Genomic DNA, 20,357 nt, shown 5'->3' with positions numbered 1-20,357 from the left:
AAAGGTAAAATGAAGCAAAAAGAGGAAATGCAGTGACCTTTGTTGGGGACCTACTGGGTGTCAGGCACAGTGCATTTTTATGAGCATTATCTCCTTCTCTTCTAACAACCCTGGGGTCCGGGCGGTGGTTTTGTTCCCCCTGTACTGATGAGAACAATAAAATATAAAATTGTTACCTCGAAGATCAAGGCAGCTAGTCAGGGCAGAGCTTGGGTTAGAATTCAGCTGTGTCTCTTATTCCAGACTTACTGCTCTACGCTGCAGCCCACCCACTTCCTCCCCAAAGAAAGAAAGAGAAACCACCCACTACCAAACAAAAAACTGAATTCAAAGAGGCAAGGTTAAAAATCTCAGTATTTGGAAGACCGTGAAAATGTAGGCAGAAGTATGTATTATTTAATGATTGAATCATGTGAAAGCAAGGATGATTTTTTTTAAGACTTATTGAAAGAAATTGTACAAATTATAAAAATGTGTTTTGTGTTTTTTTTTGGAACTTACCTTCCTCCTGGGGTGACCCTTGACAAGGCCTTCTGTGTTCTTTTTTCTCCCCCCGCAAAAAAAAGTGGGTGGAAGATGAAAGTTTGATATTTGGCTTATGCAAATCATCGGTGAATTTTGTGCCCCCTTGTCATTTTGGCTTTCTGATGCCTGACCAAGCTCCTCTGAGTTGAGTGCCTACTTCTTACACACCTCTTATCCTTTTCTGGACAAGTTTTCTGAATGTTGTGCCTTCAGTCTTGAGAAAACCAGCCAATTGTGATGACAAGCATACTGGGAAAAAGACAGGGGGGAGGTATGACTTGGTGGGAGAGAGGGAGAGAAAGAGGGCAGGGCTCCTGGGATGACCAAATCAGGCTGTTCCTGCTGTGACATTGCATTTAACGTCCAGAATTTGACCTTAACCATGTCTGGGGCACTCTGTGGACCATATACGCTATTGACAGAACGTTTACTCAAATCCTAGTTAAAGTCAAGGCTCCTAGTACAATGTGACCGATGTGAATGCATTTAAAGGATTTTTTTTTTTTAATGGATTTTCAGCTCAGGTTTTCTTATGACATCTGGATGTCCTTTAACTTCACTCTGGCCAGAGTGATGGGTTCCGAACATGGACTTGAGTGCGTTGCTGTGAAAAATTAAGAAGTAAATGAAAACCCCAGGCCCGTGTGGGGAGTGTTGCCACCAGATACCAAGACTGAGGATCAGAGAAGCTGGGAATTCCCTCCTGCCTGGGTATTTGGCCTCCAGCTGTTCCACTTCCCTGTATCATCCTTCTGTTGGGGTTGTGTGCACAGTGTTGCTTGGTTGGTAAGCCGTGTCTGACTCGTTGGGACCCCATGGAATGTAGCCCACCAGGCTCCTCTGTCCATGGGGTTTTCCTAGGCAAGAATACTGGAGTGGGTTGTGATTTCCATCTCCAGGGGATCTTCCCAACCCAGGGATTGAACCTGCAGTTCCTGCATTGGCAGGAGGATTCTTTACCACTGAGCCACCAGGGAAAGTGGGGTTCCCCTAATTTGATGGTAAAACCACAAGAGCCTGAATGCCAGTTCTAGTTCTTAACGACCATTATTAACATCCAAAGGCAAACCTCTGCATGCAGGGGCGTGGTGACCACCTTGGACAGACAGCTCCTGTACCAGTGGGCTCCTAAGGCCAGCTCCGCTCCCACTAGGGAGCTCTCAGCCCAATTTGCCCTGCTTACTTAGCTTGAGACAAGTAACCTTCCAGCTGTTTGGTTTCTCTTTGCAGAGTTTATAGGGTGTGTGGTGGAGGGCAGGGGATTGGGGGTGTTCAGAGTCAGGACTGAGGCTTTAGGGGCCGGTCGGCCGGTGGGCTGTTCAAAGCCGACTTGGACCGAGGCTTCAGCATCACCTGGGTGGACAGGTGGGGCTTGTGCATTTCTGGGAGGAGAAGGGCATGACAGAGGATGAGATGGTTGGATGGCATCACCGACTCAACGGACATGAGTTTGAGTGGACCCTGGGAGTTGGCGATGGACAGGGGACCTGGCATGCTGCAGTCCATGGCGTCACACAGAGTCGGACACGACTGAACTGAATTGAACTGTGGGGAGGCGGGTGAGGGGTGTTCAGGGTCAGGACTGAGGCTTTAGGGGCCGGCCTGCCGGGGGCTGTTCAAAGCCGACCTGGACCGAGGCTTCCACGTCACCTGCATGAACAAGTGGGGCTCGCGCATCTCTGGAGCCACCCCAGACCCTCTAGAGGATGCTGATGGGTTCTGTCCAGTTTGAGAACCGCCGTGTCCGGGGAACAGGGACCTCCTCGTTGTCCACTGGGTGCTGGGCATCGGGCCCTGGGCGCCCTCGGCTCGCAGGGGTCCCGGGGGAGGGGCGGCGGGCATGCTGGGCATCGGGTCCTGGGCGCCCTCAGCTTGCAGGGGTTCCCAGGGGGGCAGAGAGGGCGGCGTGAGAGCGCCTGGAGCTGCGGGCGGGAAGTCGGGAGCAGGAGGAGGAGCAGGAGGAGGAGGAGTAGAGGAAGTCCCCCGTGGCCACCCCGAGGGGAGGGCGGGACGGTGCCCACAGGGAGCGGGTCAGCCGGCGACAAGCGGGGCCGCTGGGCTCGGGCGCCCAGGGGAACTGGCCGCAGGGCGCGCGCGCTCCCCGCCGACCCCCTCGGAAGGGGCGGGGGCGGGGGCGGGGGCGCGCGCGGGGGGCGGGGCGGGCGCGCGCCGGCGCGCGCGGGACGCTGAGCGGGGGCGCGCGCGGGGCGGGCCGGGGGGGCTGCCCCGGGGCGGCCCCCCCAACGTCGGGGCGCGGCGGGCGGCGGCGGCGGGAGCGCGTCCCGTCCGGGTCCTGAGGAGCCGCCGCCGCCGCCGCCGCCGCTCGCCAACATGGCGGACCTGGAGGCCGTGCTGGCCGATGTCAGCTACCTGATGGCGATGGAGAAGAGCAAGGCGACCCCGGCCGCCCGCGCCAGCAAGAAGATCGTCCTGCCCGAGCCCAGGTACCGGCTCCCCGCGCCCGGGCGCCGCCGCCGCCCCCCGCGCGGCCGCCAGCGACCCCCTGCGTCCGGGAGGGTCGGGCGCTCAGTCCGCCTCTGACCCCCGGGCCGGCGCTGCGGGGAGCGGGCGCCGAGGGGCCGGCCTCGCCGTGCCCGTCTCTGCAATGGGGCTTCGGAGGGCTGTTGAGGGGGGGACTCCGGGAGAGAGCGCCCGGAGTGCCCGGCGCGGCGGCCGGCGAGCAGCGAGCGCCCCTGTGAGGGGTTGTCCGGCTGCGGTGTGACTTCGCTGGACCAAGCCCCGTCCCCGCTCCGCTTCCTGCCCCATCCCTTTCTCTCGGGCCAGCCCCGTCCCTGGGGTCCTCCCTGTTTTAATTGCTGTGCTCCCCTCCTGCCCCATCGCTGTCCTTCCAGCCGCATCTGTGTCACCCCCTCCTCCCCTCCCGCCCCCACATACGGTCCCCCGCCTGCCCCGTCCGTCCTTCTGCCCGGTGCTGCCTGTCTTTCCCTTGCGCTCCATCCTTACATAGTTCCTTACATAGTTCCTGCGGCTGTGCCCCTTTACAACTCCGTCCTCTCCTCAGCTCCCTCTGGGCGCCTTAGTTGGGGAGTGCAGGCGAGTTGCCTTTTTTTTTTTTTTTGCCCCGGGCACTTAAATTGCCGTTTTCCATGCTCGCTCCCCCTTTTAAGGTCCACCTGGCAGCAAGTAGTGAATTCTGACCCACTTGATTTTCTCTTTGGTACGTGGTGACAGGTCCCACTGGCGGCACTTCATTAAAAGGTTGACATGGGAATCACTTCAAAACGCATGTTGAATGGGTGATTTCAGGCAGAAATTTTGTTTAAATTACCAGCCAAGAACCCGATTGAATTGGCAAGGGTCTTGGTGAGGTCCATACCAAGTTGTAATTTTTTTTGCTTCAGAAATGATTTATTATTGGTGAAGTAATGAAAGACTTGATTAGTTCATATAATTGGCATACCTATCATTGGCATTACCCCAGAAAAGGTCATTTATCAGATTACTAGTGAGTTTCAGATAGTGTATCAGAGGATTGGAGTTGGATTCTCCCCACCCCGCCCTTAGCTTCCTTCCTAAATAGCACCATCAGGAGCGGTACAGCAAATGTAGCTCCTTGACGCTTATAGCTCTTCGTGGAATTGATGGTACAATGAGGCATCTTCTTAACGGTGAATTTAAAACTATGTATTTTTGTATATTACTGAAAACTAAAAGTCATTCTCCATTTGAAAGCATCAGCACTTCATGCGTTCTGTGTCTAAGATTGCTTAAATATTACCTTGGCGTAAGGGGAAAAAAAAATCTTTCTTGTGATGCTGAGTGATCATCAGATTATTTTTCACAAGTCCAGGAGCCTGAGCCCCACGATATAGAAAATATCAGTCCCTGTGTGCTGTTTGTTGTGAAAAGTCAGATTGTGTACATGAAGGTCTGCTTCCTGAATGTTTTTGGCTCGCTTGACAGAGGATGAGATGGCTGGATGGCATCACTGACTCGATGGACGTGAGTCTGAGTGAATTCCGGGAGTTGGTGATGGACAGGGAGGCCTGGTGTGCTGCGATTCATGGGGTCACAAAGAGTCGTACACGACTGAACGACTGATCTGATCTGATCTGATCTGTCCTTTTTAGCCCCTGCATCTGGGTTTTGCAGGGGAGAACCTACTTTGATGAGCAGGAACAGGCAGGAAATGTCAGGAAGAGTGGAAGCCCTTTGGAGCATCGTGAACACAGTGCTCCTGTTCCGGACTTTCACGTGTCTGGAGCTCACTGACAAGCAGTGCTGTTTAAAATTTCTGGCAAATGGAAAGCTAAGTAAAACAGGAACCCTGAGTGAAACCTGAATTTCATTAAAAAAAAAAAAAAAAAAAAAAAACCTGCATTTCTATAAATGTCATATATAACGCTTACTTTCTTTTCCTCTTTTTCTTCCTTAAGGACAGGGAATCCTAAGTATATAAAGTATCTGTATGTAAAATCAACAAATCTTAACTCATGGGCAGTTTTTTTTTTTGTGGGGGGGAGGGGTGACATATACTATTATTAAAATTAGGAACTTGTGTTCATTTTGTTTTTCTTGGTGTTTTGAACTTAATGTGACTTCTGCTTTTTTAATGTCCCTCCTGAGAACATCCTTAGTGCTTAGGGTATCCACTTCCTTGTGTGAAGGCCTTTGTTTTCAGTGACATTCTTTGGTAATGCTCTGTTTAAGGCAGAATTAGTGACAGGCCAGCAGATTTCTCATGACATTTTAGAACTGAGACATAGAAACAGGAGAGTAATTTTAGGAAGCAGCTCTTTAGTAATTGTTATTCTGTTGCTGTTTCTCTCTCTCTCTCTCTTTTTTTTTTCTCAAGTAGACTTTTGAATCAGGCCATTGGAACATTCTCCAGAGATTCTAACTTGTTTTGAATTTATCTCAACTGGCTTTACTTTTCTCCTGTGACCATTCACATAGTCACTGCCACTTCTTGTGCTGAGCTAGGATTCTGTACGTTGAGATCATCAGGTAAAACATCTTCACATCTTTCTCCAAGTTGGTGGCTCACCTGCTTGATTTGGGGATGGGGTGGGAGGTTGGGGGATTTCTAGAGCTGGTAAGAAAGTAAATTTCATGTGAAAATGCCTCAGCATCATGACTCAAAAGACTAGTGTGATTTCACTCTTTGGTGAAGGATACAGGTCAGATGTTCTCTGATAAGTTTCTATTTCAGCTTCATTTTGAGGAAAGCTGCGTGGTCACTAGCCGCTGGCATTCCTGAGCGAGACGTTTAGCTTTGTATGTTCAGTTTCTAAATGGGAAGCATAAACCTCGCCATTGGTGTATCCCCAGTGACTCTTTTTTCCAGCTAACTATTTGAAGCCACTGTAGCATTTTGTGTGCTTCCTTATTTCACTTACTTCACTGTTTCCTACAGTTTTGCACAGAGAGACAACAGAACAAAGCAATATCCAGCTAATTTCAATGAAATGAGGAGTGTGCAGTCCCCTGCCTATTACGGGAGAGTCTCAGAAAATGGAACATTCTGCCCAGGGGAGATTTTACTTCTCAGAGATGGCAAAGAGGCAACCATTTTGTTAGGCTGACACATTATTCAGTTAATGAACCAATGAGTGTAAATCCTGTAAAAGCTGCCTGCTTGTTCAAATTATACAACTGCTTTAGTTTACTGAAACATTTGTTGCGCTAATGTGGTGATAATGGGGTCTATTGGTGACAGGCAGCTGTGACCCATGGACGCTCTGTGTGTGCCCAGTTGAAAACACGCACCTTCAGATGTGTGTGCCAGTTGTTCTATGCCATGTTAGGGAAGAAACATTTAATAGGGACTAATTCAGAAACCAAGGCCTGCAAAGGGTCAGCACCTTAAGCCCTGTAGAGTCGGGGCAGCTTTTCCTCTGGTCTCGTTACTCTCATAATCTTTTCTGAACAGCAGGATTCAGTTGACTTGAGTTGACACATTCTTGCAAGAGGTTCAGTCACAAAATCGATCTCTCTTCCAGAGTTTTATTTCTGTTCAGTGGACATTGAAAATTCAGGCTCATCCATCACAAAACTTGTCCTTTCCAAGTCACGGGAAAGCCTGAAAGCCTTTTAAAGAGCCTTTATAATTTTCTAGAAACATTTTCGACTGTCCTGAAGAAGGTTTGTGGTACTGTTTACTCCATGAATTCAGTGCACGGTTGTAGAGCTGTTTTCCTGAGCCAAGCAAGGCCTGGCCTGACAGCTCTTCCTTCAAGGGGCTTATAAGAGCCAACTGACTAGGAAAAGACCCTGATCCTGGGAAGGATTGAGGGCAAGAGGAGAAGGGAGTGACAGAGGATAATTTGGTTGGATAGCATCCCCTACTCAATGGACGTGAGTTTGAGCAAACTCTGGGAGATAGTGAAGGACAGGGAAGCCTGGTGTGCTGTACTTCATGGGGTCGCAAAGAGACATGACTTAGCAACTGAGCAACAAAACTACAACACAGTCTAGTAGGAAATACACAGGGAGTCGAGAAAGATGTGGACTTCATGTGCAATGCCAGAAGATTCTTTTTAACCTTGGACAGGTAGCACAGAGTGGCCTTTACTATTCTGTTTTCACGGATTACAGTATGCCTGCTCAGTGTTTTACAGTAATTTTTAAAGTATCCCCCTTAAAAAGCTGCCTAGCCATAATATACATAGTAATATGGTACTGTGCACCCATCTGCTTTTAAAGTTATTGTAGGTGCTTGGTCTTGAGAAATAGCTTCGTTTTCTTCTGATGTGGAATGGGATATGTTCTGTAATTTCCCAGCTCCAGTCAGCGAGTGACTGGAGGATGATTTGAAAGATTCCTCTCCATTTGACTTGGAGGGTGTTCTATGCCTGCATGGCCAGCTCTGAACTAGAGTCAGGGTTGAACGAACAAACAGCCTTCAGGAAAAAAGCGCTCATCATTGTCGATAGGAGCATTTCTATGTATGAAGCAGTGTGTGCTGCTTTTTCTCTAAGCTACACTTTCCAAATGTAATTTATTTGACCTTTCAGCTATTACTTCATTCTTGGTCAAAGTTAATTTGTGCCAGAGACTTGAAGAGGTAAGGGCTGCATGCAGTCAGGAGTTCTTAGAAATAGATGTTCCCTTGCATTCAGTTTGGGGCCCAGAATCTGCCCAAGTCAAGCATTGTAAAAGGCTTGTGTCAAGAGCCCAGTTAATGTCTTTGAGTTCAGGCAGTCCCAGCTCTTAGAAGCGATGTGTTTTGAGCCAGCCTCTTAAAAGAACCTCCTCGGTACCCTAAACTGGGCTTCGGCAAACATCTGTTTGGACCCAGTGTCTTCAAGGCTCAAAGAAGGGATGCTTCAGTCTTCAGCAGGTGGATGGCAAGCAGAGTAAGAGATGGGCCAGAGCAGAGAGGACACCCGGGGTCCCTGCAGCCCCGTCAAGCGAGAGGGAAGCTTAAATTCCCCAAGGCAGTGATGTGCTAACCACCATTCACCGAGAGCGCCCCCGCTGCCGGGCAGTTTGCACCTTGAGGGCATGTGTTCCCCACAAGAGTCTTGTCAGGTGATCAGCATCGGCCCCGTCTTCCGAAGAAGCAGGTGCCCAGGGAGGTTGAGGAACCCAGCCCAGGTGACCGCTCACCGTGGCTGAGGCAGGAGCCGGATTCAAGCCCAGGTTTCCCAGAGCCCGGCTGCTTTCCATCATGCTCTGCCATCTCACGCTTCTGGGTGCGGATTCAGCCAGCTGCCAGGGCAGCATTGGAAAGTCAGGACCATCCTCAGAGACTGATAGAGAACAGCTATTCCTCTGGGACCTGAGAAATCGGTAATTATGACTAAGTGAATAAGCAGTTTCTGCCTTATTTCCCAGGAGGAGCTCGGGGGGTTAAATGCCTGTTCTGTTTAACACGAGAAGTGCGATCTCACTGCTGTTAATGAGAAATTGTATAATAATAGACCGCCTCACCCTCTGGCCGCCCAACAGGATTTCTGTCTCTGTTATCATTTAGAGAAAAGGGCAGCCCAGGCTGCCCACTCTCCCCCTCCTGTTCCCCCCTCCCCCGCCCCCAATTTTTTTCCTTTTCCGGGAAAAGGATAAAAGGAACAAAACTGTCTTTTTGGCTTTATTTGCAATAAAAATCACTTTCTCATTCAAATAATCTTCCTCTGTTAGAAAACTGTCTTTGAAGACAGCTGTAGGTGAAAATGCATTTTCTGTGCCTGATGGTCTGTCCTTGTTTTCTGGACATGGGCGGTGGGGAAGTGGAAACGATGAACCTGGCAACTCGGGCTTTCTTACTGTCAAGTCATTTGCCTGCAAAGTCATTTGCATGCTGATGAGGCTGTGTGATCCGGAGCCACCGCTGCCTCTCCTCTTTTTCACTTCTTTATCTTTCTCTGTTTTTACTGAAAGAAAAGAAAGTGCAAGTGCAAGTCCCTCAGTCACATCCAACTCCTTGGGACCCCATGGACGATATAGTCCATGGAATTCTCCAGGCCAGAATACTGGAGTGGGTGGCCTTTCCCTTCTCCAGGGGATCTTCCCAAGCCAGGGATCCAATCCAGGTCTCCCGCATTGCAGGTGGATTCTTTACCAGCTGAGCCACAGGGAAGCCCAAGAACACTGGAGTGGGTAGCCTATCCCTTCTCCAGGGGATCTTCCTGACCCAGGAATTGAACCGGGGTCTCCTGCATCACAGGTGGATTTTTTACCAACTGAGCTATGAGGAAAGCCCCCTGGTTTTATTACCGATTAGAATTTAGAACCCTGGGGCCTTTTTGGATTGCTGTGTGGGTCTGAAGGAGAAGAGGGTGTCAGAAGACCAGATGGTTGGATGGCATCACCAATGCGACGGACATGAACTTGGGCAAACTTCAGGAGATGGTGAGGGCCAGGCTGGTGTGCTGCAGTCCAGAATGGGGCTGAGAAGAGTCGGATGTGACTGGGCGACTGAACAACAATGGGTCGGAACTGCAGCAAGCTCCTCCTCTCCTCTAAATATTTCTCCTAATTTTGGAAATCTTTTGGGTCACCTGTGCTTCAGCTTCAGTGTGAAGCCAAAGCACATTTGTGGTACTTTATAAGATAGTAAAGAAAAAGCCCATTAGAGAACACAGTGAAGATATTTTTGCAGTTCATCTATTTTGTGCCTGGTGGTTTGTAAGAGTCAGCCTTGGCCCAGCCTTGGACTTGTACTCTTGTTCGCTCCCATTTCCTTCTTCCAGGGTTTCGAGAGCAGGAAAAACTGATTATGTGAAAGTCGCCTGGCCAGACCTTCATCCTCAGTGAACTCGAAGGCCAGCTGTCCTTATCGCTGGGCCCTCATTTTCCTGTGCCCTCCCTCCTACCTGCCATATTGTCCAAGGAGAGAAAGTTCTAGACTAGGAAGTACAGCCCTGATTCCACTGGCAGTTTGCCACAGGCCCTTCTTACGTCACTTAATATCAGTGTATGCAGTTTCCCCATCTGTGCAATATGATATCTGTTCTTTTCTGATCACAAACTGTCCCCCAAGTCTCTGTCTTTTTAGAGCATTTTCTATCCATACATTTGTGAGCAGGAGAGAACATTCATTTCAAACACAGAGAACGCAAGAGAAAGAAGAGTGAAAGAAATGTGAAAAGATAGTTTTTCTTTATTTACACCCTGTGGTTGTGGTTGGGATTATACACAAGACAAGACATAACACCCTTAAAAAAGTACAAAACGGTAGCGGATAAAGGCTGTGTTGCATGGAGACTGTGGACAGCGGCTGGGCTTGGAAGGCAGGACTTCTGGAAAGTTGCATTGTTGACCCCAGTAGGTGAATTTCTCAGGTTTCTCCTCAGTGTTCTTCCTCCAGCTGTTTGTGGCAGTGCTGTTTGTCTAGAACCTTCTGCTCACTGTGCCTTGCTTGGTTCTTTTCCTTTCTTTCCTTCTTCTCCCTTTTTTCTTCTCTCCCTCTCTTCCCTCCGTTTTCTTCCATCCATCCATCCAATAGGCTCTGGGCTATGTTGGCTTCAGTACCTAAGAGTTCATAAGTGAGCCATTCTTAAAAAATAGATAATTTAGCAATTGAGAGAGTTGACATCCTCAGAAAGTCTTTGTGTCAGTAAAATGAACCAAAAATCATAATCTGAAAGCAGCTGGCTTCAGTGCGTTGAGCATAAGGTGATGCATTCTCATCTTCCTCAGACATCCACAGATACGTGTTAATAACCTAGCGTTGTCGTAGCTCCTGTTTGAAAAGATCTTGGAGGGCATCCAGTCTAGTCCTGCGTTGGGAGGGCTACCTCCCTCTCCAGCATCCAGCCAGGGTCATCTCTGGGAGCATCTCTGGAAGAGATGTGTCAGAAAGCGCTTTCTCTCTTTTTCTCCCCCAACGGGATATATATATTTTAATTGGAGGATTGTTGCTTTACAATGTTGTGTTAGTTTCTGCAACAGCGTGAATCAGCTCTATGCATACATGCATCCTCTCCCTCTGGGGAGCCTCCCTCCCACCGCTCCCCCCACCCTTTTATTTTCATAGGATTTTTTTTTTAATTGAAGTATAATGGAAAGCTCTCTTGTAATTCATCCTGTGCACAGATCGCTCTCGCTCCTTTCGTGATCCTGCAAAACAAGTTTAATTCATTTGCAAAGTAGTAGATCTTCAGTCTCTTGAATGCAGCTACCTCAGCCCCCCGTGGCTGCTGTGGGGAACTGACTTATTGCCTTTAGTTGTTCCTCATGTCACGCTGAAGCCTGCCCGCTGCTCTGTAATCTACACTCATCAGTCTGAATATTACCTACCAGAGTAGAATATTAAAATTTATGAAGACGAAAAAGGTATCTGCAAAATTACTGTAATAAATACGGTGATGGCAGAGCTGTTAAATCCAACATCAAGTGTATGATTGAGTCCCCCTGCAAGTTCCATTACAGGGCGAACATTTTTGGTCCCGTGAATGATTCTTAAATTTCATTTTACTGGTTTGGTTAGGGGATTGGTTGTTTCCATAAACGGTCAGAGTTTGGAAGCTAAGCGTGGGCTCCCCGAGTATTGTGACAGTGACTGCCTTTGACCAGTGCTGAGTGCCTGGCATTGTCTATTTCTCAGATAATCATAGGCTAAACTATTTCAGGAAGAAACTGAGCTTCCATTAAGCTGAAAAGATCCATCTCCTGAGGGTTAGAGAATGTTTGTTTCATGTGTTCAAAAATTGACAACTCTGTTAGCTGGGGAAGCAGCAAGTTTCTTTATTTTCAGCCAGAAAACTTTCTTGCATGACACGTTCGTAGTGTTTGTATTTTGTGTCATTAGGTCAGTCCATTGCTCTTTATTTAGAAAGATGACTGGTGATATTTCCAGGTCATTTCTTCTACATCTTCTGTATCTGTATTGCTTTTGATAAAGATTTAAGTTAAAAATGAACTGAGATGTGAAGGCATTTGCACAGCTGTTAAATACTGTAGGCTTTCATTTTGCATCATGAAAATGTCTTAAGGCATCTGTGACATTTTCAATAGATCTTCTTTTAAAAATACAGGGCTTTTTTCTTCTTCTTCTATTTTTTGGCCTCTCCGTGCAGCATGTGGGATCTTAGTTCTCCGACTAGGGATCGAACCTGTGCCCCCTGCAGTGGAAGCAAGATGTCTTAACTTCTGGACTGGCAGGAAGGTCTCCCATATATGAGGCTTTTGGTGGTGGGGTGGGGGATCTGTACCACATGTAGAAAGAAACTCATCCTAATAGAAAAGGTCAGGGGACTTTCATCTTTAAAAGGCCTTGCTGTTTTCAGCTACACATGCTGATTCTTTCCTCCTATTATAATGACACCCTGCGTGGGAAAGGGATTACACGGTGGATCTTGCCACTGCGACCCTGAGTACAGAAGAGAATGGAGAGTTGGCTCTGCTCCCTTGTTGTGTTCCATTTTGGAAGCACTGCCTTCTCTTTTGTTGCCAGTGGCCGTGGAAGAAAACATTATTTTATCAAAACACCCCTCTAGAATTGAGCTAGAAGAGAAAGGTGTTCTCTGCACAATAGCAGTTTCTAAGCAAAGGGTGAGAGGATGCTTATGCTAATGAAGAAAGTGAAATCGAAGTGTTAGTAGTAGCTCAATCATGTCTGACTCTTTGCGACCCTATATACTATAGCCTGCCAGGCTCCTCTGTCCATGGAATTCTCCAGGCAAGAATACTGGAGTGGTTGCCATTTCCTTCTTCAGGGGATTGTCCTGACTCAGGGATCAAACCTGAATCTCTTGCATTTCAGGCAGATTCTTTACCATCTGAGTCATCAGAGAAGTGCCCCCCCCCCCAAAAAAAAACCCATCAAAAACCTGTTGAGACTTTTGTATTCAGGGATTTCTTAAGGTTTAACCATTTGGTTGATTGTTTAATTCCATGTGGAAAACCGGGCAGCACCTTCATGTTTCCGTCCTTTAAATAAAGTGTCTTGCTTGACAGGGGATTGATGTTTCAAATTATTAAGAAAAAATAATCCAAGTTACTCTGTAAGAGAAGCTTATTTTCTCTGGCTGTGTCCTGCCAGAAAGATCTGATGAAGTAGCTGATGCATACTCCTTTGTGTAAGATCACAGTTTTAAGGTAAACATTCTGGCCCTATGGGTATCTCACGACTCCCTGGCATGGGGTAGGTGGCAAGAGAACAGTAGAAAAAGCCAGACTCTAGTTTTGAGGGGCCTCAGTGGTCCTAACCTGATAAAATTCTTTCTCCACTCTTAAGAGACATTCTCCTAAACTAGGGTGTGAACCGGATTAGAATTAATTACACTGATCCTGATGGGAGATCTACTTGTTGGGCTTATCAGTTAGGTTTGAACACGTTATCTTATTAAACCCAATGACGTCTGTTCATCTGTTTCACGTTTATGCAAGAGATTTGAATTTAGATTAAAAAAAAAAAAACCTGCATTAATGCTTGTGTATAGTGCTTTGCAGTTTTACATGTATTGGATCTTTCTTGTTAGCTTTTCAAGTTGTCCTCTGTAGTCGGTAGACAGTTGAGAAAGGAAAAAGACAACTACTTGAGACATGTCACGTGGAGACATTGAGGAGGGTACTGTGTCTGGAGGGACAGCTGGTGCTCTCCTCAGACACCAGGGTCTTTCCTGTGGTCCCAGGGGTGGTCTTCCGCCTGCAGACTCAGAAACTGGATTCTGTCATCGCAGAGTCTCTCTCTGCCTCCTGATGTGAAGTTCACCTCCATAAGCCGAGTTGGGCCCAACTAACACCTTCTCTTCTTCAAGGCCGGTGGTTCTTATTTAAAGACCCCTTGGAGAATCTGATGAGCTAGAGGCTCCCCCTCCCCCGCCCCAAAATGCACGGACTCACCTGGTTGATTCATCTCAAAAGCTCCACTGTAGCTGGAGTGTCAGATTGATACTCAGCGCTGGCTGTCAAGGAGCCTGGCTGGCCGAAGGCCCTGTGACCCGAGCGTCCCCTCTGGAAGGCTGCCCCTGTGGATGTGGTGCAGACGCAGGCAGCACAGGCCGGTGGCCGGAGGGCTCAGAAGGTCTGGCCCCTGGCTCGGCAGCCACGGGAGCCGGGACCAGGTCGTTTCTCCAGAGTGGCTTTACCCTGGGTGTGAAATCCGTGAGTACCCTGAGGGTGAGACGCCCCGTCCACACTTCCACGTTTCCTGTTCTGACTGGTGCCAGGCCTCCACTGGAGTCATAGCACAGTTGCTGAAGCCGCAGCTAAGGCTTGCTAGCCAAGGAGCCTCGGGCATTTCTCTGCCCTTTGTGTTATGCCTTGATTTAAAATTTTCATTCTCCAAGGGCAAGCTTTTTCCCTTATTTCCACATTCTGGGAACCGGCTCCACAATACTCAGCATCCCCATTTGAGGAGAAAGTCCAGGTTCAGAGTGACGGTAACAGCTCAAGATCACCTTGGTAGCAAATGGCGCAGTTGAGCCTCAGTTCAAATTCTGTGCGTTTTAATGGACACCTACAGACTACCTTCTGCCACATGAATCTTCTAAACAAAGAAGGTTCTCGGGTTTGGGTAGAGGAACATTGTCAATTTCAGACTTCAGTAACACAGTTTGGAAATTCGTTGTCTTCATTCAATCTGGAGGTCAACTGCTGGGATCTGATGAGATGCTGCTCCAGTAGTTACATATCCTTTGACCGGAGATGTTGAGTTAATCAGAAGTATATGCATATTTCCTGAAAAAGTGAGATGTCATAAATTTCATGTTAAATAAGAGGACACTTATTACTAGTGATGACACTTTTAAATTCAGAATAGCTACATGTCAGGGGTTCATGATACTTTCTTAACCCCGAACACATTTTCTTCATTTCCGATGCACCCTTATTTCAAAAAGCAAAATTAAAATTCACATCTCTGCCTGTCAGTAGGTAAATGGGGATCCTCAGCTTGAAGACACTTGTCGGGTACTTGAGATGCATTAAAGATTTTTTTGTTACATTGATGAATCTTGTTAGTGGTAGCTTCTAAATTATGACAGAAAGTTAATGGAACAGGTTGCCTATGTAACCTTCAGAAAGGTCATTGAGCTTACATGGGGATGGAACTCTTTGTCAGGGACACTTCAGCGAGTCCATCTAGAGCTCACCTTCTTCGCCTGGTGATGTGTGTTCAGCTCTTCCTTGTCAGTAATGTAGAGATGGGACTTCCCTGGTGGCTCAGTAGTAAAAAACCTGCCTGCCAATGTAGGAGACGTGGGTTTGGTCCCTGGGTTGGAAAGATCCCCTGGAGAAAGAAATGGCAACCCACTCCAGTATTCTTGCCTGAGAAATCCCATGGACAGAGGATTCTGGTGGGCTACAGTCCATGGGGTCGCAAAGAGTCAGACACGACTGAGCAACTAACAACAACAAAATTCCTAGTTGATCATGAGAGATTCATCTTCATGGAGGACTTGCAGCAAATCAAGAGGAAATTGCAGAAAATCAGAAGAAATGAAAGAATTAGGGAAAAAAAACAACCCATCATTTTGCAACTTTTGCTGAAAGTCGATTTAAGTAAAGATCATCAGTGTATGAAACCATTAAATGAAAGGTTGATGGGAGAATTTTAAATGGAGAGGTCAGACTTTCAGACTTTACCAGTTAGTGAATTTTCACCTCACTAATGTTGGGGCTCAGGACAGGCCAACCCCCAAATGGGCCAAAGTGATATATCGATTATTTTGAATTAAGATTACTTGAGAAACAACCACTGTAAGAAAGACACTCTGACCCTCCTTTGTGCCCCTGAGAGCAGAAAATAAATCTCGCAGGTGAAAGGTACCCTCCCGCCACTGAGGGAGGGAGACAGCCCTTATCGCCAGAGACAGAGCCCAGGCCGAGAAGGCCGTGTGAACAAGCCTTGTTTCTTCCTTGCTAATTCACTACCCTAAGCCCAGATCTCTTTCAGGTATTCACAAATGTATTGTTTCTTTGTGTAAAAGGTATAAAAGCTGACAGCTTTGATCATTTCTTTAGGTCCTGTTGCTATGAGACCTCTGTACGTGTGAATTAAATTTGTGTGTGTGTGTGTTTTTTTTTCTCCTGTTACTGTGTCTCGCATCCATTTAATTATCAGACCAGCCAAAAGAACTCAAGAGAGGAGGGGCGGAAACGTCCTCCTTTCCAGCCCTGCGTCTCCTGATATGAGGCAGCCTGAAGATGGTGTAGTGAACAGTCCTTCCCTCAAAGATGGACCTGAATGTATCCAAGTCTTCAGAGCTGACTTGCAACATACAGGAAATGCGGAGACAGAGGAACACATTGAGTGATTTTATGAGGACACAAACAACGTGTCCAGGTGGGGGCCATCCTTCAGGACTACCGTCCTGGTCTCCTCAGGAAGTCACTGGCATGAAGATGACAAGTGACTGGTGGGGATGGACGGTCAATCGAGGGTAAAACAGAATTAACAGATAATGATCAAATGAATGTGCAGATCTTAATCTGATCTTGATTCAAACCTAACTGGGCTTCCCACATGGTGCGGTGCTAAAGACTCTCCCTGCCAACGCAGGAGACACAAGAGATGTGGGTTTGATCCTTGGGTCAGGAAGATCCCCTGGAGTAGGAAGTGGCAACCCACTCCAGTATTCTTGCCTGGAAAATTCCATGGACAGAGGAGCCTGGTGGGCTACAGTCCATGAGGTCAGACATGACTGAGCACTGCACTGTACTTCAAACCCGGCTCTACAGAAGACACCTCTGAGAGAATCCTGGAAATTTGATTTAGGAAGTGGGTATTAGATTTTCAGGAATTATTGTGATTTCCAGAGTGGGGTTGGGAAGAGACAACGGACCCTGTTTATGGAAGGAAAGTTTCTGTAATTTTCAGAAATGCAGGTGGAAGTAGTAAAGGTAAAATGATATGCAGTCTGAGATTTGCTTTTAAATGCTTAAAAAAAAAGAAAAGTGAGGGTGAGAATGGAAGCCAGCTAAAATCTTAACAGCTGTCCACAGGGTGTTGACTGATGGATCATGGGCGTTCACACTACCGGTCTGTACTTTTGCACGTTTGAAAAATTTTACAAAAGGTTTTAAAAACAAGGGTAGATGACTCCGTGTGAGGATCACGACTGTCTTCGGATCGGGCTGGTGATAGCCTCGTGATGTCCCGGTGTCGCGTGTTACCAGCGCTGGTGACAGGTATCACTTCCTATGACGCACTCTATGGAGACTCTAAATGTCCTGCATCTCAAAGAACAGCCGATGAGCGCCGTGAAAACTGCATTAGATGACTCGAGAAGAGGCTCCGTGGCACTGATTTCAAAGATACGGGTAGAGTCGTAGTGAGTTCATTTGCAGCCAGAGTTCTGACTAATCCAAGTCCTTGTGGATGAATTTACAACCTTTGGATCAGAAGACTTCTCACTGGAGGATGACGGGGGAAAAAAAGATGCAAAAATATCCAAGAGAGAAAGCATGTTAAGACACGAAACTTTAGAAAATGATTTACCCGTTTACTCACTGAAGACAAGACGATTTCACCGAACCTCATTCAGTTATGAGTATCTATTAAATCATAGTTCTGATGTTTACATTTAGCAGGAAAAAAATGACAGCCCATGCTGTTTAAGATGGTCTACCCTTGAAGCATGCATTCCATGCCTAATGAGACTCTGTAATGTGATTCTCTGTCACTGAGATTACTTGAACACATTTCTATATTTAAATTACATGAATATTAATTTGTCAGAATAATTTCTTTAAAATAAATGTTTTGTAATGCATTGCTCTAAACCAGACCTCACCAACTAATTACCAGTAAGACTAGTATGAAGAAAAATAAAACTTAAGTCAGAGCAAATCTGGATAAATGGTGTGGCGGGGGGTGGGGGTTACAAGGTATTTTTAGATTGGAAGACTCAGTATTGAAAAGATGTCAGTTCAGTTCAGTCACTCAGTCGTGTCCGACTCTTTGCGACCCCATGAATCACAGCACACTAGGCCTCCCTGTCCATCACCAACTCCCGGAGTTCACTCAGACTCACGTCCATCGAGTCAGTGATGCCGTCCAGCCATCTCATCCTCTGTCCGTCCCCTTCTCCTCCTGCCCCCAATCCCTCCCAGCATCAGAGTCTTTTCCAATGAGTCAACTCTTCACATGAGGTGGCCAAAGTACTGGAGTTTCAGCTTTTGCATCATTCTTTCCAAAGAAATCCCAGGGCTAATCTCCTTCAGAATGGACTGGTTGGATCTTCTTGCTGTCCAAGGGACTCTCAAGAGTCTTCTCCAACACCACAGTTCAAAAGCATCAGTTGTTCGGCACTCAGCTTTCTTTATAGCCCAACTCTCACATCCATACATGACTACTGGAAAAACCATAGCTTTGACTAGACGGACCTTTGTTGGCAAAGTGATGTCTCTGCTTTTCAATATGCTATCTAGGTTGGTCATAACTTTTCTTCCAAGGAGTAAGCGTCTTTTAATTTCATGGCTGCAGTCACCATCTGCAGTGATTTTGGAGCCCAGAAAAATAAAGTCTGACACTGTTTCCACTGTTTCCCCATCTATTTCCCATGAAGTGATGGGACTAGATGCCATGATCTTCGTTTTCTGAATGTTGACCTTTAAGCCAACTTTTTCACTCTCCTCTTTCACTTTCATCAAGAGGCTTTTTAGTTCCTCTTCACTTTCTGCCATAAGGGTGGTGTCATCTGCATATCTGAGGTTATTGATATTTCTCCCGGCAGCCTTGATTCCAGCTTGTGCTTCCTCCAGCCCAGCGTTTCTCATGATGTACTCTGCATAGAAGTTAAATAAGCAGGGTGACAATATACAGCCTTGACGTACTCCTTTTCCTATTTGGAACCAGTCTGTTGTTCCATGTCAAGTTCTAACTGTTGCTTCCTGACCTTCATACAAATTTCTCAAGAGGCCGGTCAGGTGGTCTGGTATGCCCATCTCTTTCAGAATTTTCCACAGTTTATTGTGATCCACATTGTCAAAGGCTTTGGCATAGTCAGTAAAGCAGAAGTAGATGTTTTTCTGGAACTCTCTTGCTTTTTCGATGATCCAGCGGATGTTGGCAATTTGTTCTCTGGTTCCTCTGCCTTTTCTAAAACCAGCTTGAACATCAGGAAGTTCACGGTTCACATATTGCTGAAGCCTGGCTTGGAGAATTTTGAGCATTACTTTACTAGCGTGTGAGATGAGTGCGATTGTGCGGTAGTTTGAGCATTCTTTGGCATTGCCTTTCTTTGGGATTGGGATGAAAACTGACCTTTTCCAGTCCTGTGGCCACTGCTGAGTTTTCCAAATTTGCTGGCATATTGAGTGCAGCACTTTCACAGCATCATCTTTCAGGATTTGAAATAGCTCAGCTGGAATTCCATCACCTCCACTAGCTTTGTTCGTAGTGATGCTTTCTAAGGCCCACTTGACTTCACATTCCAGGATATCTGGCTCTATGTGAGTGATCACACCATCATGATTATCTGGGTCATGAGGATCTTTTTTGTACAGTTCTTCTGTGTATTCTTGCCACCTCTTCTTAATATCTTCTGCTTCTGTTTGGTCCATACCATTTCTATCCTTTATCGAGCCCATCTTTGCATGAAACGTTCCCTTGGTATCTTTGATTTTCTTGAAGAGATCCCTAGTCTTTCCCATTCTGCTGTTTTCCTCTCTTTCTTTGCATTGATCGCTGAGGAAGGCTTTCTTATCTCTTCTTGTTATTCTTTGGAACTCTGCATTCAGATGCTTATATCTTTCCTTTTCTGCTTTGCTTTTTGCTTCTCTTCTTTTCACAGCTATTTGTAAGGCTTCCTCAGACAGCCATTTTGCTTTTTTGCATTTCTTTTCCATGCGGATGGTCTTGATCCCTGTCTCCTGTACAATGTCATGAATCTCATTCCATAGTTCATCAGGCGCTCTATCTATCAGATCTAGTCCCTTAAATCTATTTCTCACTTCCACTGTATAATCATAAGGGATTTGATTTAGGTCATACCTGAATGTTCTAGTGGTTTTCCCTACTTTCTTCAATTTAAGTCTGAATTTGGCAAAAAGGAGTTCATGATCTGAGCCACAGTCAGCTCCTGGTCTTGTTTTTGTTGACTGTATAGAGCTTCTCCATCTTTGGCTGCAAAGAATATAATCAGTCTGATTTCGGTGTTGAACATCTGGTGATATCCATGTGTAGAGTCTTCTCTTGTGTTGTTGGAAGAGGGTGTTTGCTATGACCAGTGCATTTTCTTGGCAAAACTCTATTAGCCTTTGCCCTGCTTCATTCCTACTCCAAGGCCAAATTTGCCTGTTACTCCAGGTGTTTCTTGACTTCCTACTTTTGCATTCCAGTCCCCTATAATGAAAAGGACATCTTTTTTGGGTGTTAGTTCTAAAAGGTCTTGTAGGTCTTCATAGAACCATTCATCTTCAGCTTCTTCAGCATTACTGGTTGGGGCATAGACTTGGATTACTTGGCATTTAGCACGGGC

At 46.7% G+C, this 20,357-nt stretch overlaps 1 protein-coding gene across 2 annotated transcripts in view; it reads left to right on the top strand.

The window, feature by feature from the left end:
- Window positions 1-2,795: 2,795 nt before the first annotated feature.
- The window catches only part of GRK3 (G protein-coupled receptor kinase 3), a 122,033-nt gene continuing 104,471 nt past the window's right edge, over window positions 2,796-20,357 (top strand). For both annotated transcript variants that reach the window (XM_027566461.1, XM_027566460.1), the window contains exon 1: window positions 2,796-2,969. In XM_027566461.1, the coding sequence (XP_027422262.1) occupies window positions 2,857-2,969 (113 nt within the window). In that variant the 5' untranslated portion in view covers window positions 2,796-2,856. The remainder of the gene's footprint in view (window positions 2,970-20,357) is intronic.

Source organism: Bos indicus x Bos taurus, chromosome 17, assembly GCF_003369695.1.
Source record: "Bos indicus x Bos taurus breed Angus x Brahman F1 hybrid chromosome 17, Bos_hybrid_MaternalHap_v2.0, whole genome shotgun sequence".
Lineage (NCBI taxonomy): Eukaryota > Metazoa > Chordata > Mammalia > Artiodactyla > Bovidae > Bos > Bos indicus x Bos taurus.
Note: the sequence above shows the minus strand (reverse complement) of the source record. Positions and strands in the feature narration are given on the sequence as shown.